The sequence below is a fragment of the Engystomops pustulosus genome, chromosome 4 (assembly GCF_040894005.1).
Source record: "Engystomops pustulosus chromosome 4, aEngPut4.maternal, whole genome shotgun sequence".
Classification (NCBI taxonomy): domain Eukaryota; kingdom Metazoa; phylum Chordata; class Amphibia; order Anura; family Leptodactylidae; genus Engystomops; species Engystomops pustulosus.
The window spans coordinates 208,134,669-208,160,246 of NC_092414.1; the positions used below are offsets into that span (position 1 = coordinate 208,134,669).

The 25,578-nt window shown below is 43.5% G+C and overlaps 2 protein-coding genes across 2 annotated transcripts in view; both read left to right on the plus strand.

The window, feature by feature from the left end:
* The window catches only part of LOC140128231 (venom factor-like), a 55,861-nt gene extending 54,019 nt beyond the window's left edge, over nucleotides 1–1,842 (plus strand). Inside the window, exon 20 of the mRNA XM_072149784.1 lies at nucleotides 1,439–1,842. Coding sequence (XP_072005885.1) covers nucleotides 1,439–1,452 — 14 coding nt within the window. The 3' untranslated portion in view covers nucleotides 1,453–1,842. The remainder of the gene's footprint in view (nucleotides 1–1,438) is intronic.
* A 198-nt stretch (nucleotides 1,843–2,040) lies between these two features.
* LOC140128561 (uncharacterized) lies at nucleotides 2,041–14,201 on the plus strand. Its single transcript, XM_072150260.1, has 12 exons — nucleotides 2,041–2,063; nucleotides 5,687–5,754; nucleotides 6,052–6,196; nucleotides 6,548–6,583; nucleotides 7,570–7,614; nucleotides 8,347–9,309; nucleotides 9,670–9,720; nucleotides 9,930–9,986; nucleotides 10,141–10,170; nucleotides 10,269–10,392; nucleotides 10,692–10,736; nucleotides 11,655–14,201. The coding sequence occupies exons 1-10, from the start codon at nucleotides 2,041–2,043 to the stop codon at nucleotides 10,321–10,323; spliced, it is 1,473 nt and encodes a 490-aa protein (XP_072006361.1). The 3' UTR covers nucleotides 10,324–10,392; nucleotides 10,692–10,736; nucleotides 11,655–14,201.
* The last annotated feature ends 11,377 nt before the right edge of the window (nucleotides 14,202–25,578 follow it).

Sequence of the window (25,578 nt, forward strand, 5' to 3'; positions counted from 1 at the left end):
ATCAAACGAGCTGTATCAGGCAGAATTTTCAGGTGTTTCACCAGATACATAGTGCAACTCGGCCCATCTGTCGCCGCCATGCTGGAGACCTGAAGTTGCAATCATAGCAGCGCAATATGGATGCCCCATACTGTTGCTCTTAATCATGGAACCATTTCCGAAAAAACTATTAAAAATAGAACCACTATGCTGTTCCATTATTCCTAGGTGAAATATTCAAACGACCCCGCCTGCTTTGAAAATTATAATTTTTTCAAAGTAAACACTTCTGGCCCCCAGGCCCATTTTGAGTGGGGAGGAGCCGAGAGACAGGGGCTTGGACAGGCGAAAGCTCGCCTGGCAGCGGACCGCCAGCTCCATCCCAAGATTAGGCAGCCTCAGAGGCATCCATGCATGCTGCCCCTGCTGTTTCCTGTCCATTGTGCCTCCATGATCCTCCACAGCGTCCACCAATGTCTCCATGCGCAATTTTCAACTCTCTATACCCCAGATGCTGGAGCACGAGAGGATATGCAGCACATCATCCCCTTATCAAACGAGCTGTGTCAGGCAGAATTTTCAGGTGTTTCACCAGATACATAGTGGAACTCGGCCCATCTGTCGCCGCCATGCTGGAGACCTGAAGTTGCAATCATAGCAGCGCAATATGGATGCCCCATACTGTCGCTCTTAATCATGGAAGTCGTCTCCATGGCTGCCTCCACATGTCGTCCCCTTATCAAACGAGCTGTGTCAGGCTAATTTTTCGGGTGTTTCACCAGATACGTTATGGAACTTGGTCTCTATGTCGCCACCATGCTGTGTTATCGACTAAATATACCGTCAACCTTTTGTTGACATAGGAAATCATTTCAGCGCTTCTTGCTCACCTCCTTTGGTTCCTCTCTGCCACCCATTGGTTTGAAGCCTGAGTCCATTTAGGGTATGTCACCATGACACTCTTTAGCCTGCCGCTGCTGCCGCTGCCTCTGCATGCCGTCCCCTATACTGTCAGCATCTAAAACATCCAATAATTGACCCTATCTAGCCTCATTCTGTCACTCTGTCATGGCCATGCTGTTGCCCATAATTTTGGCATAATGGTACGATTAAGCAGCCTCAGAGGCATCCATGCATGCTGCCCCTGCTGTTTCCTGTCCATTTCCGTGGTGTTTCCATCTTTTTCTGAGGTTCCCAGGTGTATGGCCAAGCTTCCCTGTGCGGACCCTTGGTCCCCTTGAAAAATGCTCGAGTCTCCCATTGACTTCAGTGGGGCTCGTTTTTCGAGACGAGCACTCGAGCATCGGGAAAAGTTCGTCTTGAATAACGAACACCCGAGCATTTTAGTGCTCACTCTCTAATCTCTAATCATGAACACTATTTTGTATTTTAGCCCTTATATTGTATTATTCTTGGATATTATTGTCTGATGTTATACACTTTGTGCTTCTCTTTTTAGTTTTTACTGTCTGATTGGAGAAGACACATGGATCGAGCGGTGGCCAAATGATATAGAACGTCAGGATCCAAGATACAGCAATGTGTGGACTTGTTAGAATTTTCCAAACAAGCTGAACAATGTCGGATGTCTTCCTTAAGACCCTAAAAACACTCCCCCTCCGCTTCTGCCCCTTTTTGGTGCTGATATTGTACATTATAAAACAAATAAAGCTTCTCTTTCATCGCATTATCTTCCAAGTTCACCAATTCAAGTGTCTTTTATCTTTTGTGAGACCGTAGATTTGGCCGGACCTTATTCCACATGGACCTTGGCTTGAGCTCATGTACCAGATCCATGATTAGTCATCTCTGACTCCAACCACGGACCTAATGCCCCAGGATTCTTAAGGATCCTTCCCTTGAGTCATAATGTGCCACCACTTTGTGTTCATCTATACATCTGGTAGAAAAGTTGAAAGCTGCTAACAATGACTTCCGTCTGCTCTGCTGTGTAATCAGACTTCTTAACACACATTTAAATGCTCAAAATATATTACTTTTACAGCGTCAGAAATAAAAGCTTTATTTGAATAATCAGTCACGGACGAGTAGAGACTTGGGATGGCTCAGGGTAAACAGGTGAGGTAAGTACTTCTACTGTACATGATTCGGGGAAAAGATTGTCAGCAGGATACTGACAGGGCACCCAGGACCAGAACAGTCCAAAGGAAGGGCTAGGAAGATCTATAGGAATCCTCAGATGGAATATGTAGGATTTTAGGAGCAAGAATTTAATGGATGATCAATATAGAGACGAATCTCAACAAGGCCAAATGAATGCTGCCCATGGGACATGTTATTAGGGTCCCATTTTAGTTCTTTGGTTTTTAATGAATCCCATCCATTCCCTGTAAATGAGTTACAATGTGCAATTTGTAAAAGTTTTCATATCAGAAAACTCTCAAAAGTGCAAACCTGTACAACCCCACAAGTAACGTGTACGGGGAGCATCTTCCTGGCAGCAGGAATAGTGCAGCTGGTCGCACATGCACCCCCTACTCTACTCATCTCTATGGCACTGACACTCTATGGCACTGAGGGATAGCAAAGCACTTCCTAGTATATCCATGACACCTGGAAGGGCACCCGGGACGCTTTTGAGAATTTTGTTGAACAACTGAACGACAATTATATCTTGGATTTAAGTTTTAAGTCCAACATTTCTGCCACTTTGTCCTAATTTCTGGGGGTCAAGATGGTATTGTAAAGTAAAAGCTACAAACTTACTGTTACAATGAAAGAGCAACTACCCTGTATTTGAAGGTGGCATCCCTCATGGGCAGTACCTGAAGGGGTCATCCCTCATGGGCAGTACCTAAAGGGGTCATCCCTCATGGGCAGTACCTGAAGGGGCATCCCTCATGGGCAGTACCTGAAGGGGCATCCCTCATGGGCAGTACCTAAAGGGGTCATCCCTCATGGGTAGTACCTGAAGGGGCATTCCTCATGGGCAGTACCTAAAGTGGTCATCCCTAATGGGCAGTACCTGAAGGGGCATCCCTCATGGGCAGTACCTAAAGGGGTCATCCCTCATGGGCAGTACCTGAAGGGGCATCCCTCATGGGCAGTACTTAAAGTGGTCATCCCTAATGGGCAGTACCTGAAGGGGCATCCCTCATGGGCAGTACCTGAAGCTTAAATAAATAAAACATTTTTCCGCTTCTACATGCTCCAATGTTCCAATTTATGGCAGAATAATAAGGATAAGACAGTATCTTGTGTAGCTCCAGTCTAGAGCACAAGAGTAGAGGCAATCTCCTATTACAATCTCACTTCTCTTAGGCGGCGTCCACACTGCTAGGGTGGCTGATCTCGCAGGTGATTCTGGTATGAATGCAAGATCTTCTAACCTCGGTGATACACCTCTCCACTTCTGGTTCCGGGACACTTTTGCTCTCACTTCGCAATAGCGCAACAGAGATCGCAATCATTTATAAATTTTTTAATTGTAAATATTCACAAAACTTGTGTATAAAAAGGCCTTAAATATTAAAAACTTCTTTGCACGCTCGGTATCTCACCCTACTCAGAGTTTCGCCTGGATGGCTTCTTCCGGGGCTTGTAAAGCTATATAAATCCTATTTAAAAAAGCTATATAGATGGGGTATCGCCATAATTGTGATGACCCATAGAATAAAGATAACACATTATTTTTATAACACGGTGAACATCCGTGAAAAAGAATGTTAAAAACCATAAAGAAGAATTAATGATTTTTTTAAACACCACCAAGAAAGAGTTAATAAAATCTGATTATTAGCTATAAAACATCCCAGAAATGATGTACCTGAAAAGTGGATCAAACTCACAAAAAAAAAGAATCCCCCAAAATTACAAAAAAATAAACATTTTATAAATAGCCTGTACAATGGGACAATGCAGATCTGCCCTAAATGGTGCTCCTTCCCTTCTATGCCAGGCCGTGTGCCCATACAGCAGTTTACCAACAAATCCTCATACTCGGGAGAATTGGGTATCAGACTTCGTTTTTTTTGTCATTTAATACTTTTTGACGGGTTAATTTTTGGCCAAAAATGATTGATATATATATATGAGACATTGTGAGACACTGAAGGGGTTAACTGTGGATGGGCGGTATGTTTCCCCTAGGTTTTGCTATTATGCAAGGCCTTAGTGCTGAGGTTGTGTTGTCCAGCACCTTGGACACAGGTGGTGGGAACAGCCCAATCAGGCTAATAAAGCCGCTCAGCAGGGTTGAGAGTGTTGTCTCTCTGGAAGGAGGCTGGAGAGCACGCAGCCTTGACCTCTGTGCCTGGAGCAACAAAAGTGTTTTTGTTAGTGGTGAGTCAGAGAACCATTGTTTAGTTAGCACCCTGACGGGTAGGATATTATTTTGTTTTTGATGCCTGAATGTGAAGGCTGTTTTATTTTGTTGATGCTGAAATAAACACAGGCTAGACCTGTTTTGGACTGTACACTGGTGTCACTGTCGTGAACTGCATCACAGCACGCCGCTACCACTGTCTCTACTGGGGCAAATCTCCCACAATATATATATATATATATATATAATATATATAAATTATAGTTTATAAATTACACCTCTATTTTGTTTTAAGCCCTGTGAAGCATCTAAAGGGTTAACACACTTCTTAAAGTTGATTTTTCACACGTTGAGGGTTGTAGTTTCTAAAATGGCAAAATGTACAAGGTTTTACTGCCTCTCAAAGTCACTTAAACCTGAGCCAGTGCCTCTTAATAAGGGTTTTGGTGATTTTCATAAAAATTTGAAAAATTGCACCCAAAATTCTGAACCTTCTAACAACCCAGAAAAGAGAGAGGATGCATAAAATCTTACGCCAATATAAAGAAGACATTTGGGAAATGTTAGTTATAAAGTCACTTGGGTGCTATGACAATCTGCCTGAAAAGCAGAAAGTTTTGAACTTTGAAAATGAATAATTTTTAAAATTTTTGCCAATTTAAAATTTCCTGGATATGTTATAGCGTTACAATGATATAACCTCTTATAATGACACAGGGCAGATTTTAAAAATCAGGTCTGGTCCTAAGGCCCTAAAATGGCTTAGACCAGAAAGGGGTTAAGGAACATTTATATTAATTATTTATTTATTATTATAAAATGATTTTATTTTTTTTGGTTTTTATTTAAATTTTTCCAACCTTGGGCTTGAACAAGGGGATGTCTGAATGCTTGTTCGAGCCCCTTTACTGCAATGCACATGTATTGCAGTGTATAATGTAAGTAAGTGACAGCCAGAAGGCAGAACCCCTTGTAAAGAGGATCCCGGGGCTGCAGCAGGAAGGAGCGGATCCCCCAATAAGCTCACCAGGGGGGGGGGGTCTCATCCAGGGACATTACACTTGCACACCACATTCATGCTTGATGATGTGTTAGTGTCGGGTCTGGGCTTTAATGACACATCCTGACACCGGCACTTGCGGGATCCGATGTCCCACAATCTTCTTCACAATCTGTTGGCTCCTCCCCTGCACAGGAAGCCACGGAATGTTGAGCTGTTGGCTCCTCCCCTTCAAAGGAAGCCACGGAATGTTGAGCCATTGTTTCTACCACACACATTATGACATCACACGGATGGGTATATAAGGAGCTGCAGAGCTGACAAACCCCTGAGGGTTGTTGTAGGAGATAGAGGTAAGTCCACTGTGTCCTCCTCTCCTGTTGTGTCCTTCATTCCCTTCCATTATGTCTCCTCCTCTTTAGTAATAGACATTTTCTTTACTTTTCCTTTGCTGCAGATTTGGTGCTGGTGATTTTGGAGAGATTTTTTGGTAAGTCTTTGCATCCTAAATATACCATGTGTGATAACACTGGGGGAGGGTGTAGAGGTCCTCAGTGGTTGTTATAGATTGCGATCTACTACAGGATTAGTACTGGGGGAGAGAAATAAAGATGGAAAACACTAGAGATAAGTAATGAGAGGGAATATTGAGGTCTTCAGGGCTGAGTTATGCAGATAAATATGGAAGGGTGGGGGGTCAGACCCTTCCCCCTTGTACACTAATGTCTGCTCCCTATCATCCCTTCATCTGTATGTTCAGGACACTCACTGTCTTATGTACTTATAGGACAACTGACTACGAGGAAAGAGAGGAGAGAGGAGGAGGAGGCGAGTAACATCAGGATGGAGAAGGAGGAAGATAAGAACATCCCGGAGGAGAAGGTGATGGACACCGAGGATGAAGATAACAGCATGGAGGAGGAGGAGATGATGTATGTAGATCATTGCACGAGTTGATGTAATAAGTCTTTGATTTGATTCATTTACCTATAATAGAACAATTTGAACAATTTGTTGCCATTTCCCATAGCAACCAATCATAGTTATACTGTACATTGTCCAATGGGACATAAGTTTTGTTGAATCTTCCCCATTGTGTAGTGGGATGAAGAATCTTCAGCAAAGCTTCATGACCCCCAGCGTCACCGTCATACATGAGACATCCATAGCGGAATATTTGGTGTCTCTATGGACATAAATAGTGACATCACATTGTATGATGTCTATGAATGAGAAGATCCTGACCTGTGTATTTCATGTCTCTTATCATATTCCCCAAACAGGTGGTGGTGGAGAGTAGATGAAGACTCCCCTATGAGGTAAGCGGATAATACGACTATCCTGTAGAGTACTGCACATACAAGGGGTTAATGCTGTAGATACATTAGAGAAACTGAGACATTATAAGTAGTAAGTGTCACCGGTGACTTTCTATTAGGGACCCTCGTCATGTGTCATCTTACGGGAGAAAAGAGTGATATATATAGGTCATGTGGGGTATATGGGTGACATGTGGGGTATAGGGGGTCATGTGGGGTATATATAGATCATGTGGGGTATATGAGGACATGTGGGGTATATGGGGGGCATGTGGGGTATATGGGGGGCATGTGGGGTATATGGGGGGCATGTGGGGTATATATAGGTCATGTGGGGTATATGGGTGACATGTGGGGTATATGGGGGGCATGTGGGGTATATATAGATCATGTGGGGTATATATAGGTATATATAGGAGGCAAGATGAAGCGCTAACCTGTGCGCGAAACGACTCGTCCCTGAACGAAATAACGCATCCCTTTGCATAACCCTCCCCTGCTGTGTATGCCATGTTTTAAATATGGATGAATAAAGAAATTGAAGTTTTACAAAGGCGGTGAGTGCCAACTTTTTCTTCTCTTCTACGAAGTTCTTGTACATGACTGTCTGCTATAGTTAGAGCACCACGCCAAAAAAACCCCAAGTCTTGCGGTTTTTACTCTTGACCGGCTCCAGATCAGAGCCCCTACTATCACGAAGACGTAGGACCTTTCTCAATAGTGCCCCCGACTTCCCCTCTTTTTTCCGTATATATAGGTCATGTGGGGTAAATGAGTGACATGCCGTGTATATGGGGGGCATGTGGGGTATATATAGGACATGTGGGGTAAATGAGTGACATGTCGTGTATATAGGGGGCATGTGTGGTATATGGGGGGGCATGTGGGGTATATGAGGACAGGTGGGGTATATGGGGGGGTATGTGTTGTATATGAGGACAGGTGTTGGGCAGTTGTAGTGACCTGCGCTGTGTTTCATTTTTTAGGATAACAATCACAAAGAAAGAGAAACCTTCTGAGGCTGATACTGGGTAAGTACAGAGATATTTTTGCATATTCCCTTTATCCCACTAAGTTAGAGAATAACATGTAACTACTGAACTGCGTTTGAGAAAACAAAAAACATCAGGTGGACCTCAGCCCCCCCCCCCCCCCCCTACACCTTTCCAGGCCATCTTGGCTTGGTGCTGTAGTAGAATCCCTAGGGATTCCAGATTTTATGACTAAACATCTGTAAATCTTCATCCCATCATATGACAGGATATCCCAACATTGGCAGATGGCGGTTATACACAGATATAACATAGACCACATTCAACTCCCGCGCAAGTGACATGGATGTCAGGTCACATAGAGGAAATACCTGATGGGTATATGGGGGATGGCGCCAATGATTGATCATATACAACACTAGAAAGCCCCTTGAGATTTCTCTATCGGCCTGAATACTTGGCCGCCCAAGACAATTGAAAGCCAGGAAGCTCGATAAAAGCTTCATCTTCACTTAGCAAGATCTCCATAAGACACAGTAGACGAATTCCCCTCAAGCAGCTTTCATCACACACTAAGACCTCAAATAATTGATAGAGCTGCAGATTGTATCAAGTTAAGCCACAGGTTATAGTCCTTAACAGGCGGAAGAATTAAAATTCTTTTAGTAAGTCACTACATAATAACTACTGATAAGTTTCTTCTCCACAGCAGATTCAATAACTCTTCCAGTGGTAATTTTATATAAAGTCAATTTTCTTTCTCTGTTGCAGATGCGAGGCCGAGCCCTCAGCAGACCCTGATCCCCCCCAACCAAAGGTGCCAGCGCGGCGAGGCAGGCCCCCATGGGTATCCTCTACCCTAATTGACACCACTGCTACTAAAAGTACTCATGCAGGTACCAAGATCAGTCCTCTGCTCCCAGGATCAGGCCGCTGCAAACAGACACTTCCTTCACCCTATGCCAGCTCCATCAGGCCAGCGACTGCCCGCACCCGCAGCAGGGCACCTCACCACTCAGCAGACCGTAAACCGCCCCAGCCCCTAGCTGATAAATCACTGCCAGCACAGCTAGCTAGGCGAAAGCAGATAACCACCTGCGAACCTCTCGCTACTGCCACCACGGGTGCTCAAGCCAGCAATGGGAGAAGGGTGCTCCACCCAGGATCAGACCGTCACTCCCAGAAACCTTCCGCTGCCTCCAGCAGGACAGTGGTCACACATGTCCACCACAGGGCGCTACCACCTGCGCCCAGATCACGTGGCGCACAAGTCCCACATAATTCCTCCATAATTTCTAAAAAACCTGTGGAAGAAGATTCACACAAGGATTTAGAGATTAAGATGGAGGAACCTCCGAAAGCAGAGGAGGATGTGGAGAAGAGCTTTCAGCAAGTGGAGGAGGCAGTTACCATAAAGGAGGAAGAAGATCAGAAAGCAGAGGGGACAAATAACGAAAAAGAGGAAGAACATCAGGAAGTGGAGGAGGCGGTGGTGGAGCAGGATCATCAACATGTGGAGAAGGAGGTGGATGAGAAAGAACTCAATGGGGTCACGATAATTGAGGTGAAGGAGGTTGAACACCTGGAAGAGGAGGAGAAGGAAAAAGAAGATCCGGAGGTGGAGGAAGTGGTGGCGGAGGGAGATTCGAAATTTACAGAACATCAGGAAGTAATAGAACAGAATGCAGCGGTGGAGGAGGACGAAGAGAAACATCTGAAAGAAATACCAAGAAGGTAAATCAGTAATCAGTTAATTTAGAGATTTTAGATACAGTTGAAATCAGAATAAACTTTTTGGTCAACCCTAAGACCCATTTTAGGTCAACTAGAGTTACCAAAATTATTGATATTTTCCGAATGGCAGACGAATGAGAGAGAAGTTTTAAGGGATTTTATGACTTTCTGCAATGTTAGAACTTTACAGACAATTCTCTCTTTCTCATTATTCTGGCATTTGGTAAATATATATCATTTAGATTTAGATTTAGATGAACGTAATTGACCTAAAACAGGAAAGGTTTATTCTGATTTCATGTCAGATAAGGAGAAAGGATCATTATAGTTATTGCTTTGCCTTTTGTTTTTTCTGTGTAGACCTTTAGGACTGGAGGTGAAGGTGGCCTGGCCAAGCGTAGAGACTGTCCTGTAAGTATGTGAGATAGATAAGACTGTATTTGCTATTTTGTAGTCCGCATGGGGGCACATACTTAATCTGGTGTTAATCTTTGCCCCTCTCAGTGTGCACAGAACATGCCCCAGGACAATCCCCATGTATAGAGCCATAGATCCATCCTGGGAAGTGTCTTCCACTCCGCACATGGAGATGACTTATCTAGTGATTTCTTCTCTTTTAGGCCCAGGCACAGGTGGTGGAGGCCCAAATGTCTCAGCAAGAGCAGCGAGAGAAAGACGTGAGTGACAATTTACCTTCTGTCTACATAGGAATATGTATCTTTTCTCCATGTTTCAGTGCAATTCTCGAGAATTGGGGAAAGATTGTAGATGGTTCCAACTCCTCTAATTTTGTCGTCCATGTAGTAAAATCTTGAAACATTTGTTTTCCAGGAACATCAGAGATGGTCAGAAACCTTCAAGGTAAATACAAACTTTGTAAAATCCTCTTTACTCGTCTCCTATGAGATAACACAAGTCCCTGGTCTCACCACAATTTCCCCTGGTCTTGTCTCCTGTAGGTTCCTCAGGTTCCTCAGACTGTGCTGCTGCTGTTGTGCAAATGCTGCAGAGTAGAAGATCTTCCCTTCATCGTCAGGATGTCCCACTCTGCGCCAGATTTCACACATATGGGGGACGTGCGAGGTATATTGGGTTATAGGGAAGAATTTCATGGCATATGGGGGGCATGTGGGATGTATGGGGAGCATGTGAGTTATATGGAGGATGCATGGGATGTATAGGGGGCATGTGTAGTATATGGTGGACATGTTTGAGGGGCATGTGGGGTATATAGGGGGGCATGTGGGGTATATGAGGACATGCAGGTTGTATGGAGAACATAAGGGATGTATGGGGGACATGTGGGGTATATGGGGCATGTGGGGTATATGAGGACAGGTGTTGGGCAGTCCTAGTAACCTGCGATGTGTTTCATATTTTAGGATAACAATCACAAAGAAAGTGAAACCTTTGAAGTCTGATACTGGGTAAGTACAGAGATATTTTTGCATATTCCCTTTATCCCACTAAATTAGAGAAGAACATGTAACTACTGAACTGCAAAATACATTTCCCATCAGCCTCAATATTTCTTTGCCCGTTCAACTCCCGCGCAGGTAAAATGGGCACAAGATGATGTAGTCATCAGAAAAGCCTTCCCTGGCTATATGGGAGGATGGCGCCACTGATTGTTACCAGCCGGAATTATTTGGCCACCAAAGACAATTGAAAGCCATGCAGCTCGATAAAAGCATCAGGATTCCTTCCCTTAGCCAGATCTCCATAAGACACCATAGACGACTTTCCCCCCAAGCATCTTTCATCACACAAAATCATCAATTTTATTCACCCTTTTATTAGCTGCCATTCTCCATATCAATAGATAGAGCTGCTGCTTGTAGTCCCTTCCACCCTAATGTCCTTCTTCTTCCTGACCTCTGTCCTCTGAATGACTTCCAAACATCTTTCAGATTTGGGGACATTTGATTCTTTGCAGAAGATGTGAAGGATCCCCTAGAATACCTCACAGTGGTACAACCATTACCTCTATCTTTTGTTTCTTCTCCTCCAAGCTTGCAGTCATATTGAGATCCATGTTGCAGACATGTAAGGCAGCATCACCATACAGACAGTAAGAACAAGTTATAGCAGTATAGGAAGCCGACTGTAGCCCCACTAAGTGATTTCCCAAAACTAAACACATGACATAGACAATTAAAATTCAAACCTCCCAAATACAATGTACAGTACAATAATCAAGGTAAGCCACAACAAGCGGAAGAAAAATGTTGAACCCCTTAATTCTTTTAATGAGTCACTAGATAATAACTCAAAGTTCATCCTCCACAGCAGATTCTATAACTCTTCCAGTGATAATTTTATATATACTTTTTTCCCTGTCCCAGATGCACGGGTGAGCCCTCAGCAGAACGTTACCCCAAACCACCAGTTCCAGCATCGCGAACCAGGCCCCATGGGTATCTACCGGCCTCATTCACACCACTGCTACCAAACTTTTGCAGGTACCAAGATCAGTCATCTGCTCCCAGGATCAAGCCTATACAAGTGGGTCCCTTCGCCTAATGCCGCTCCATCAGGCCAGTGGCTGCCCGTACAAGCAGCAGGGCACCTCACCACTCAGCAGACCGTAAGCCCCTGCCAACCACTACCTGATAAATCGCTGCCAGCACAGCAAGCTAGACGCAAGAGGATCACCAACTGCAAACCTCTTGCTACTGCTACCACGGGTGCACATGCCAGCAATAGGGGAAGGAGGATGCTTCCAGGATCTGACCATCACTCCCAGAAAGCTTCTCCTGCCTCCAGCTGGCCAGTGGTCACACATGTCCACTGCAGGGCGCAACCACCTTGGTCTAGGTCATGCGGCGCAAAGGTCCACATAATTCCCCCATAATTCCGGAAAAAACCTGATGAATATGATCCACACAAGGAATTCGAGATGAAGATGAAGGAACCTTCAAAGTAGAGGAGAATGTGAAGAAGTGCTTTATGCAAGTGGATGAGGTGGTTAACATAATCAGAAAGCAGAGTGGACATATAGCAAAAAAGGTGAAGAACATCATAAAGTGTCAGAGGTGATTGACGAAAAGGAGGAAGAACATCAGAAAGCAGAGGGGGCGGATAGCGGAAATGTGCACAAGGTTTGGCCTACATCCTCCCTCCACCAGGTTTCTATTGTGGCATGCACAAAGCCAAATCTGCGCCAGACTTTACACCATTGCTGGCCAACATCCTCCCTCCTCTGGATTGGTCCCAGTTTTGGCCTGACCGAGCAGCACAATGGGTGCCCTGGGTGCAGATGCGTGGCTAAACCGTCAGCAGACCATGAACCCCCTAACCACCGGTACCATAACAGCGAGCCAGGCCTCCATGGGTATCCACCAGCCTCATTCACACCACTGCTACCGAACTTATGCAGGTACCAAGATCAGTCTTCTGCTCCCAGGATCAGGCCGCTGCAAGTGGGTCCCTTCGCCTAATGTGCCTCCATAAGGCCAGAGGCTGCCCACACAAGCAGCAGGGCACCTCACCACTCAGCAGACCGTAAGCCCCTGCCAGCCACTAGCTGATAAATTGCTGCGAGCACAGCACAGCAAGCTAGACGCAAGAGGATCACCACCTGCAAACCTCTCGCTACTGCTACCACGGGTACTCATGCAAGCAATAGGGGAAGGAGGATCCTTTCAGGTTCTTACCATCACTCCCAGAAAGCTCCCCCTGCTTCCAGCAGTCCAGTGGTCACACATATCCACTGCAGGGCGTAACCACCTCGGTCCAGGTCATGCGGCACAAAAGTCCCCATAATTCCGAAAAAATCTGAGGACGATCTTCCACACAAGGAATACGAGATGAAGATGGAGGAACCTACAAAAGCAAAGGAGAATAGCTTTATGCAAGGGGATGAGGTGGTCAACATAAAGGAGGAAGAACATCATAAAGCAGAGAGGACATATAACGAAAAAGGGGAAGAACATCAGAATGTGGCAGAGGCGGTTGATGAAAAGGAGGAAGAACATCAGAAAGCAGAGGGGGCGGATAATGAAAATGGGTTGGTCCCATTTGTGGCCAGCACGAGCAGCACAATGGGTGCCCTGGGTGCAGATTCGTGAGTGAGCCCTCAGTAGACCGTGAACCCACTTAACCACCGGTGTCAGCGCGGTGGACCAGGCCCCCATGGGTATCCACCGGCCTTATTCAAACCACTGCTACCAAACTTATGCAGTTACCAAGATCAGTCCTCTGCTCCCAGGATCAGGCAGCCGCAAGCGGGTCCCTTCGCCTAATGCCACTCCATCAGGTCAGTGGCTGCCTGTACAAGCAGCAGGACACCTCACCACTCAGCAGACCGTAAGCCCCTGCAACCACTACCTGATAAATAGCTGACAGCACAGCAAGGTAGACGCAAGAGGATCACCACCTGCAAACCTTTCACTACTGCTACGGGTGCTCATGCCAGCAATAGGGGAAGGAGGATCCTCCCAGGATCTGACCATCGCTCCCAGAAAGCTCCCCCTGTCTCCAACAGGCCAGTGGTCGCACATGTCCACTGCAGGGCGTAACCACCTCGGTCCAGGTCATGTGGCACAAAAGTCCCCATAATATCGAAAAAACCTGAGGAAGATCTTCCACACAAGGAAATCGAGATGAAGATTGAGGAACCTCCGAAAGCAGAGGAGGAAAGTGGCAGCACAGTTTCCAAATTGCATATGGGGGCTTTATGGGAAACACATTTGTGTAAAGAAGCCGGCTCACTCAGGGTCCCAATTATAAACAATATATTTCTGTCATCTTTTTGGCTTTGACTGAATGTGACTACAAGTTTATAATGATAGATATTGGGGCCTATGGAAGTTCTGCGGATGCAGCGGTCCTCAGGGCTTCCAGAATGGGTGAGCAGCTTCGCACCAGCCAGCTCTGGACTATTAGATTAGCTTTTTATTATTTTCTTTTTTTTAATTTTGGATAGTGTAGTGTAGGGTCTCGCAAGAGTTGGGGCCCCTTGACGAGGGTTGCGAGCTTAAAACTTCTTTGACCCCTTTTTGAATTGTTGCATTTTTGCAGACAAGGTAAAATGAGTAAAAGGAGTTAACCAAGACCTCAGCAGTTTGAGATTTCAGACATTAATAAAAGTTATGTTCACATTACTTTGTCTTCTTTGATTATTGCAAGGTTAAAGGACATCTACCACCAGGATGAAGGACTGTATGCAAATGAGTCCGAGGGGCTTCAAGCTCCATTAACATCTAATGAACCTGGAGCCCCTTAGGCTCATTTGCATACAGTCATTTATCCTGGCGGAGATGCCCATTAATAATACAAGTAAAAGGTTCTGACACTTTGGATACCTGTAGTTATGAATAGGGACACTAATATGTGCTGATCCAGGCAATTTAAAAATGGAATCTACATTTCGGATATAGCTATGTACAACAACTACGCTTACACGCTTGTGTGTGGGCCCCTCTGCCAGAATCATAAGTTATTTTATCCTGCAGAAGAGCAGATCGGACTCACATCTTCTTATAAGTGTAGCTGGTTTACAATCCCTCATTATGTGGTTTACTTCATTATGTATGTGTGCCAGTACTATTACAAGAAATATGTTGCGGGGTGTGGCTGCTCAAAATATATATATACGTTCCTACACGTTCCCTTCTAATGTCCAACGGCGCTGTCTTTGGACTTTCTTTAGATGGGCACAGAAGCACGGGAGAGGGAGGTGCAGAGGAGTGCATAATTAGCAGCCCGGAGCCCCGGACATCTTATCCCGCACCCCGTGCTTCTAAGTAAAACCTTTTGTTCTAGGTGATCCCGGCGTGTGAAGTGCGATAGACAGCTCCGGTATCAAGGAGAAGAGAAGAGGGGGTGACGTATTTATAACCCTTTTTTTTACAGTTTTTAAGTGGTTGATTTAATGTATTATAGAACATCTACCACCAGGGAGAAGGATTTTAAATCAATTTTAAATTCATTTTTGTGGCGGTAAAATGTGCATAACAGTGAGCAGGGCTGACCTGTAATTTATTTGTCATCTTCCGGACATCTTTGAGGTCCTGCACCATGGAGATCATAAAGACATCCTCCGGAGTGTCCTCCCGACGCAGCCGCAGTAGCTCCAGCACCTCAGACTCTGCAGCAAGACTGACGTTGGATGCAGCAGGATGTTCTCTTTTCGTGCCGCTAAGTGTTGGTGGTGTTGGTGGTGATGGTGGTGATGGTGGTGTGAGGGGGAAGAAGACAGAGTCTAAGGACTGTTTCACTTTACACTCCAGGGTTTCTGTGGTTGAAGTGCCCTCAAGATTTAAAGTCAGCATTTTTGCGCATATCAAAGCAGCGTTCATTATTAGATCTGATGGAAGATAAAGGATCTTTGGCAAAGAATAAAAAAAACATACTCTCCTATGTCCATCACTGCATCCACAGACAAAGAAATAAAAAAGGGGATCAGGCTTAAAGCACATGTCTGCAACGATCATACAATGCACGTGGCCCTTGGGGGTGGTCATAAAATGCACATGGCAGCAGGGGTGGGGTCTGCACATGGCTGAAGGGATCTTGATAGGGACATTGTGGGAAAACAATACTCAGCAAGCACTTCCCGCTCCTGATTCTCTTGCTTCCGTGTGTCCTTCTTCTTCCAATATGTCACTCACAAAATAGAGCAGTTCACACTCCTCCAGCACAAATTCCTGAATCCACTGATAAGAATATACCGCTATTCAGACCAACACTCCTCCGTATGCAACATATGTTGCGGTAGATCGCTGGAAAAAATTCATCCGCAGATAGCGTAGTACAGTTTAACACTCAGTATTTATTTACATACTCACAAAAGAGCGATAAAAATGTGCATATAAAATTCCAACATGGGACGCCAGCTGCACGTTCTCGCCCCACCCTGGGTTCCGCCCTGTATGGCTTCTTCTGGGGCCCAAATGTCTCAGCAAAAGCAGCGAGAGGAAGATGTGAGTGACAATTTACCTTCTGTCTACCAGGGGGGCTCTTTACATAGGAATATGTATCTTTTCTCAATGTTTCAATGCAATTCTCAAGAATGGGGGTAGGATACTGGGTGGTTCCCTATCCCCTAATTTTGTCCATGCAGTAATCAAGATAGGAAACCTTTCAAGGTAAATACACAATTTTGTAAATCCTTTTTACATGTAACTTATGAGACTTCACAAGTCACTGGTCTCACCACAATTTCCCCTGTTCTTGTCTCCTGTAGGTTCCTCAGATTGCGCCGTTGTTGTGCAGATGCTACAGAGTAGATATTCTCTTCATCCTCAGGGTATCCCTATTAAAATTATCTTCAAGGACAGCCCCATGACCGAATTGGTAGAGAAGACAATGAGCAACGAATAACCAGTACAAGCATTTTCCTAGGGCACAGCCTTTTTCTTTGATCCTATGAAGGCATTGTATTTTCAGAAGTCCCTGGACAGTGCTGGATAAGCTTTGGTAGCATAATATCTGCAAGCCCCCCACTTTGGATCAAGGATTCTACTAATCTTTATTATTTCCAACTCCAGATCTGAAGTAACACAAGCTGATCTTATTGATATATCCAAAGCAAGTTGAACTCTGTGGCTTAACCAGAGCCAGGTCATTGGGAGACTGTTTTAAAATCCTTGAGGTGACCTCAGAATTCCTACCAGTCATGATACTGGCACCATCAGGGTAAAATGCAATCCTATAAATATTCAGTGTCAAAATGTTTATCATGCAGCAGGTAAAGAGAAAATCGGTTACTGCATCAGCAGTCATTGACCTTAACCCATTAAGATCCAGAAATATGATGACGGGATCAGGAGAAGATATTAGCTAACAATGGATGTAAATCTCCCTCATGCTCTTCCATGACAATGCCCACGTCCCAGAAAAATCCAGACCCGCACAGTAAATCCAGCAGCAGCCCATCACCACCGGTGTCTGCTCCACTACCTTTGGTACATGGCTCCCGGCACACAGCAAACCGACACAAATGGAGATTCAGCACACCAAGACCACAGCCTGCACTACGACCTGCACCAAGCCTGATCACAAAGCCTGGCCTACATCCTCCCTCCATCGGTTCTCTATTGTGGCCTGCACCAGACTTTACACAAGCTCTGGCAAAAGATCCTCCCTCCATGGCGTTGTGCCCAGTTGTGCCCAGCTGGTGTGGCACCACAGGCGCCATGGGCACAGTGCTAACAATCATACTCCACCTGCAGCATCATGCCACAACATTGCTGACTCATACCTCCTACTTCCACCAGACTCTGCCTAGCGGGAGCAACACCACGAGTGCAGCACTAATGCCACCAGCAGCATTGCACCAGAACATTGTCATCTGATGCCTCCATCCTGCACTACTGCCTCCTGAGGTCGTCATGCCACAGGAATTATGTGGAACCCTCCACAGCCTGGCCTACTGCACAAAGATCCCTCAGATATGGAAGCATCGGAACAAAACCAAACAACCTCCTACTGGAAGGGGCCTACCTCAGAATGGACCGCTTGGCACTGCCCTATTTAATTATATATGGCAAGCCGATGGTTCACATGCAGCACCCTGCTTGACTCCCTACACGTCCCTAGGTCCCTCAAGGCCTACATTTATTGTCATCTGTCCCATCTTGTACCGCAGCCTTTAATGTGACACCAGAACCTGGCAGCCAAGAACGCCAATATGGATGGCGTATGTGCAACTGAAATGTAGGTGACCACCAGCTATCAGTGTTTCAGCGCTAGGTGGGTGAACACTGTAGAAATTGCTTCTGTGGTACTGTGCAACTGACAGCTTGAAGCGCTATAACCTGGTGCCTTGGTGGCAATGTACTGTGTCCACCATGCCAATAACTAATAGCAACTTATGGCTATTCCTCCTGCCGGTCATGTGACCTATGAGTTTATAGCTTATGTCTATTGTAATTGTTATTATTGTATTGTGTGTAGTAACTGTGGATGTGTAACTGTGAAAGTCTGTAAATGTATAACTGTAAATGTGCTCCGTGTTCATAACTAAGTAACTAGCAACATAAAAATAATGTGTCTTACTAACATATGTATAGCCTATATCAGTGATGGCGAACCTTTTAGAGGTCGAGTGCCCAAACTGCAACCTAAAACATGCATATTCTTTGCAGTAACGTGTAGCAATTTTCTTGCTCTGTGCTGTACCACGGCTTTCAATGGGCCTAGAGGGCACCAATATCTTTGTCAGAAGAAGAGGAAATTTGGGTTGCCACTAGAGCTACCCTTGAGAGCAATCCTGAACAGGAATATTGATGGGGCAGCACAAAAGGAGTTCAAATGATAACCTAATCCTGTCCACGCCACCTCTCTCTTCCTGCAGTCTCCGGTATACAAGGATGCTCTACATTAAAATAATGCTAAGCATGGCAAGTCCTGAGACTGCAGGTGGAACCCTGTCTGGAGAACTCTGCCATGGTGCAACAGCCTGAGTGCCCTCTGAGAGGGCTCTGAGCGCCACCTCTGGCACCCGTGCCATAGGTTCGCCGCCACTGGCCTATATTATAGTGTGTAACATTATGGTTGGACACTTTTGTACAAAAGAATCCCCCCCCCCCATGGATCAATAAAGTCCTAATATCCTAACATATTGATGTTGTCTTTTAACTCCACCCAGAAAAAGTTTATATGACATCATCTAAAATAGAGTAAAGTGCATCTCATCCAGCAAAATATAAACCCTCATATGTCCACATAATAAAAATCTGCTCTGAAATTTGTCATTTAATCCATTGCGAATGTGTAATTTTTCGATCTGTGTAATTGTAAATGATTTACAATTATTTAGGCCTCTAGAAAGCTTAGTCACTAGAAAGCTGAGCAGGACCGTAAAATGCGAAAATGTGATTTTCACAGCATCCTAGAAAAAAAAAATCCAAGCCAATCTAAAGCAGACATTCAGTAAGTGTCTGTTATGAAGTTATTTGGGTGGTAATTCCAACTGATAATTTATTGAATTCGTAGATGCTTTTTTACTTACCCACGATGCTCAATTCATCTCACAGCTCCGTCTGGCTTGTTTTTTGTGCATTGGACGTAAGACCTCCCAGTCTACTCTGTCAGCCAATCATGTAATGTGTTTGCCTGTTGCATAGTTACTAGGGTCGGCGTTCTCTAAAGTTCAGGTGAGGACACTATCCAGCTAGGCAGGATTATGCGCTTGTGAAGTGCGAAACGGGCCGTCGCCTTCAGTGGGATCCTGTTTGATTCTTCCCTCCTGCAGCTATGTTTTATGACTTTGGAATAAAAACTGTACTTTTAATTGGTGAGTGCTAGCTCTTTTCTTTCTTTTTCCTGGAATGCCAAATGTATCTCATGGACTGTTTGAGCTAGAGTACCTCCTCTCCATGATTTGTACCCCATACTCTATTTTGGGGAAACTGATTTAAAAATACGTCTCAGATGGATGTCTAGGTACAGTGCCCCTTGAACGTCTTCTTTTTGATGCTGACAAGGATAGTACTAATTGCTGCCCCTTGTCTCGTGTTCCCGTTTCATCCTGTGGGACTCCTCAGGGGGAGCAGGTGCCGGACAACAAACTGGGGTGAAGTATCTCTATAACGAAGGGCTCCTAACAACAATGATCTGACTCCTAAGCGCGATGCTCTGCAGGACTGAGTAGACCACATTGCTACCACTGGAGATGTGAAAGAACATAACATCTAAACCATATAATATATGAAACTATGGCCAGTTCACTCTTGAATCAGGGACTCTTGATGAACAATGGGACACCAGTCTCCTAGTCAATAACACAGGCAGTCGCAGAGTTACGTACAAGATAGAGATAGGTTCTATGGGGGAGCTTTATCCGAGGTGTCTCAGAGTAGAACTTCTCTAGTTCTATTTCAGAGCTCAGAGCTCAGAGCTCAGCGTTTATTTCCCCGAGCTCTGATTGGTTTCCATGGGCTACTAGAGAAGTTCTACTCTGAGACACCTTGGATAAAGCTCCCACATAGAACCTATCTCTATCTTGTACGCAACTAGAACAGTTTTATCTCACACACTTCTGATAAATCACCCCCTATATGTTTGTTCTTAGGTTGAATTTGTATGTAAGTCAGAAGTTGTATATTTTGCACGTATAACAATAATGTTCACTGCAGACAACTCTTATATTGCTCATTTCTTTGCCCATTTGCCAGTTCAGCAAATTTCCAGCATCCAGAGACAGGACATAGATGGCTTGATAAGTACATTTCATACTGTAAGGGGGGTGGTAGCACTAGAGGACTACCCTAGATGAGCTCCGTGTGACTTTTCCTGGCAACATATGCAACGTTTTTCAGGATGGAAAAGGAAAACCACACCTCTTTTTCCTTGACATCAAGCATGACCTCCAGGAAGCCTTATGAATAATGCGGGATTAAAACCAACCCAGTATATCCATTCTAGAAGCAACATTTCCCAGCTGTAGACAGCACTGTTTTGACCTGGTTGGGTCTCCTCAGTAGGGAACTGGTTTGGCTGAGTGAGAGGCTTGTGACTAGGGTCAGGAAGTAAAAGTTCTCCTTACGGAGACAGACAATTAAGGCCACCATTTAGGTGTATGGAGTCTTATAGCCATGGAAGCTCCACTAGGGGATTCCTGGCAGATCTAGGAAAGAATTGTCTATGTGATAGGTAACAATTTCACAAATCTTATTAAAAGAGTGAGTCCTACAGGGAACTTAAAAAAGAAAATATGTATGTACACAAGCCACAAGTCCAGGTCCTGGTGGTCGGATGTAATTCCAAGAAATTTTTTGTCAAGGAGATTTTTGTTGTTCCGGCTTTTATGTTATTTCACCATTTGCCAATATTGGTCTTTGTATAACAGGTTCAGGAAAGTACATACACCAGTGATGGCGAACCTTTTAGTGACCGAGTGCCCAAACTGCAACCCAAACCCCGCTTACTTATCGCGAGGTGCAAACCAAAAATTAAAGCAATAAGTTATTGCTCCCTGTTCTTCAACTTTCAATCATATAGGCCTCAGGAGGACAGCAACACAGTGGAAAGATGGAAAATTTGCATCACTTTAGCTTCTTTCCAGTGTGCTTCTGTACACAGAGAATCCTCCAAAGATAATTTGTCCCTGTCTATTCATTCTCCCTCTTCCTACAGTTCAAAGTAGTGAAGGAAGTATCAAAATATGTCTGAAAACAACATCTTTTAAGTTGCTTGCAACTGCAGGAAGATTCTTTGAGTTCTGTCTGGTGTGCTGGGGCGATGGCCCGGGTGCCCACAGAAAGGGCTCTGAGTGCCGCCTCTGGCACCCGTGCCATAGGTTCGCCACCACTGACATACACTATAGCAGGGCTCTGGATAGGACTGGTCCTTTTACAAATGATTAGGTCTTGTGAAGCTCCTCAGACTTTACTATCTTTGAGTGCGTTTGATAGTTACACAAAAACACTTCTGGCATCAGAAGGGCCCAGTGGGCATCATGTTGTATCCCAGTTCTACCTGACAATCCACAAAAACACCACAAATAAAATTTTAATATTTAATCTTTATTGTACTTTTTTGTTACAAAATACAGGAAAATTAATGAACATGTGACATTTGATGCATGGTCGTTGTTTGGAAAAAATGGTCCATGTGGTATGTTATCTCGTTCAAGTGTTTTTAATACATTTCTCTTCTATACCCCTCCCCCACGACTGCTGCTATAAAGTGCACATTCTACATCCCCAAACATTGAAGAAACTTTCAACAATAGGTGATACCAACCCCAAAATGGTAACATTGGAAAAAGCATCTCGTCCCGCAAAAAAAATGCCGTCACATGGCCCTAATAGCGCAAAAGCGAAAATTTTATAGCCTTCAAAAGTGGCCAATGAGGAAAGTAAAATCCTGGCAGCTGCAGGGCGCTCCTTCCCTTCTGCGCCTCACTGTGTGCCCATAAAACAAGTCACGGCCACATGTGGGGGGTCTTTGTACGCAGGAGAAATTGCAGAACAAATTGTATGGTGGGTTTTGTATTTTTATCTTTTGGAAATGTGTAAATTTTAGGGCTAAATGAACGTATAACCGGCACAATATGACTATTCTAAATTTTGCCTCCATTTTGATGTAATTACTATGAAGATCTCAAGGGGTTAACAATCTTCGTAAAATCTGTTTCTGATAGCTTGATGGGTGCAGATTTGAAATTGGGTTGGTTATATAGGGGGTTGTGATGCTAAATATGTAAAATTTCATTCAAAACTGTATTTATCCCCAAAATAGTCAATTCTGAAAATCCGGAAAAGCGATATTCGATTTGTAAGCCGCGTGACGTCAAAATAAATTATCCAGACATTTCAAAAATGGTGAAAATGTAAAGTAGACAAATGGGAAATGTTATTCTGCAAGTTATTTAGGTGGTAAATCTATCGTCCTGAAAACGCAATGATTTCAAATTTCAAAAATGGCAAATTTTTCTGAAAATTCATCATATTTTCTTTTTTTTTGTAAATAAACGCAAAACTTATCAGCCGACATTTACCACTAAAATGAAGTACAACATGTGGGGAAAAAACTATCTCAGAATCGCTTTGATAAGTAACAGTGTTCAAAAGTTATAACCATATAAAGCGACGCAGGTCAGAATCCAAAAAATGGGACTGAGCCTTAAGCTGTAAAATGACTGCGTCCTTAAGGGGTTAAACCCTGTTGGCCGGAAGTTACCGTATTGTGCATAATATAAACTTAGCTAATGCATACAATAACTAAATGTGTATACAAATTCAATCTACGATCTAAATGGTGGCATAACATTAGGTATGTAGACGTCAAATATCAAAATGTGCAAACTTAACAATATGTAAACATTTTTTCAAATGTGTAAACATTTTTTTTTTACGTTTTTTTAACATGTGTAAACGTCATTTTTTCGATATATTTTTTTCGATATATTACATTACCTTGTTATATGTTATTATAGAAATACTTTATAGTTACAATCCTCATTCAGACCTTTAAGACTTAGGGATTCCAAACGGTTAATCCAATAGACTTCTCTTCTGAGTAATCGAGTTTTTATTTGTTCGCTATCACTGCCTTCAATGTGTATGCAAATTCAATCTACGATCTAAATGGTGGCATAACATTAAGTATGTAGACGTCAAATATCAAAATGTGCAAACTTAACAATATGTAAACGTTATGTAAACAAATATGTAAACATTTTTTAACGTTTTTTTTAACATGTGTAAACGTCTTTTTTTTTTTTTTTTTTCTCGATATATTACATTACCCTGTTATATGTTATTATAGAAATACTTTATAGTTACAATCCTCATTTAGACCTTTAGGACTTAGAGATTCCAAACGGTTAATCCAATAGACTTCTCTTCTGAGTAATCAAGTTTTTATTTGTTCGCTATCACTGCCTTCCACTTCTTCGATAATCATCCATCTAAGATCTGACACTTGATGGCCTCTTTCTACAAAATGTCTTGCTACTGTCGTCTCTCCATATTTTTTATTACTACTCTTGTCCTCTTTTTTTATTGTTCCTGTTTTTGAATGTGTTCTTATGGCACTCTTGTGTTCGTTTAACCTGATTCTGATGCTTCTAGATGTCTGTCCTATGTATATTTTCCCACATGGGCATTTCAACATGTATATAACATTTTTACTGTCAGGGCCAGTTCTAGACAAAGTGGGGCCCTGGGCAAAACTAAAAGTAGGGCCCCGAAATAAAACTATTTTATGACCAGTCACAGTCAGCAAGAGGCTCCTTTAGTATGGTAAAACAAACTGTAATATGGGAGAATTTTATAGGAGAGATAGATAAATGATAGGGAGATTGATGGGCAGCATGGTGGCTCCGTGATTAGCACTACAGCCTTGCAGCGCTGGTCAACATCTGCAAAGATTTTGTATGTTCTCTCTGTGTCTGTGTGGGTTTCCTCCGGGTCCTCCGGTTTCCTCCCACACTCCAAAAAATTACTGGTAGGTTGATTAGACTGTGAGGCCCATTGGGGAGAGGGACCGATATTTTCTGAAAGCAGACACTTGCCCCATTTTCAAAATTGCATCAAAGATTTTATAGACATAGGCGCCTTCATGCAATTTTGATTCAAATTGAAATATTTTATTAAAATACTTAAAATTTGGCTTTGATGGCAAAAAATTTGATCCAAACAGAAAATGTTTACCTTCACATCTCCTAAATGTAATACATGGGCATGTGTAGAGTTCACAAATGTCCCATATTGATCTGTTCACATAAATAAATCCAAATAATATCACTAAAACTGTAATAACTAGATATCTGCTTTTCAGCCAGACAGTTTTAGACAGTCACAACCTGCAAAATATATCAATAAAACAGAATAAAAAGTAAAGGCGCCATAAGGCCTATAGAATAGAAAGCAGACAACCAGGCGATGCATTTGGCAATTAACATTCAAAATTTCCTCTAAAATATGTACAAATCCAGGTACTTATATAAAGAAAATATACTTTCCTAAAACAGTAAGATGTGAAGAGATGATACAGACCCCACACCAATATATTCACCAAAATATGCAGCAAAGGGAACTGCAGAAAATTCACACAGATGTATCATTGTCTGTTCCTTACACAATGGTAACCCAAAAAAATAACTATATATCCATAAACCTCTCTAAGGAGATAATAAAAGTCACGTTTAGATGTGCGCCAGTGTATTAGCTGCACAATAACAGAACCCTCCGCGCTTCATAAGAATTTGAAGATATAGAATTTATTCCAGGACATGTGTGTGTTTTTGGTGTTACATATAACTTTATGGACATGTTCTGGTCGCGGTGTAGTCACATTAGGCGAAGAGGATCGAATGTTCATCGTATCAGTCAATTTTCCCAACAAAAAATAACTATCACAAAATAAAAGGGAATAAGAGAGAAAGGGCCCAATGTATCACTTTTGTGAGCCTAAGTGTAGTAGTTGCGCCTAAATTCGGCCGCACTGTTTTCCAGAATTATCACAAGCTACAACCATCTGTGATAAGTATATTTTCTGCCTCTTATTAATCACTTTACTTTAACACAGTTTAGGCGCAATTTTGGCGCAGTTTAGGCGCAATGTTAGATTCGGGCACTTACATGTGATCCTGCTACAAGCTCCTCTCTGCTTCTCCCACATCCCAGAATGAAGATAACACTCACAGCAGCACCCAGTGACCTCCTCAGCAGGGGCTTCTCCTGGAGGGGATCCCCCAGTGCTGGTCTCCTGCTGCACCCCTGTAATTCTGCACAGTATCCTGGTATCCTGGTGATACTGTGCAGAATTACATGGGGGACACTTGTCTGTAGTATCTGCAACATTCTGCAAAGT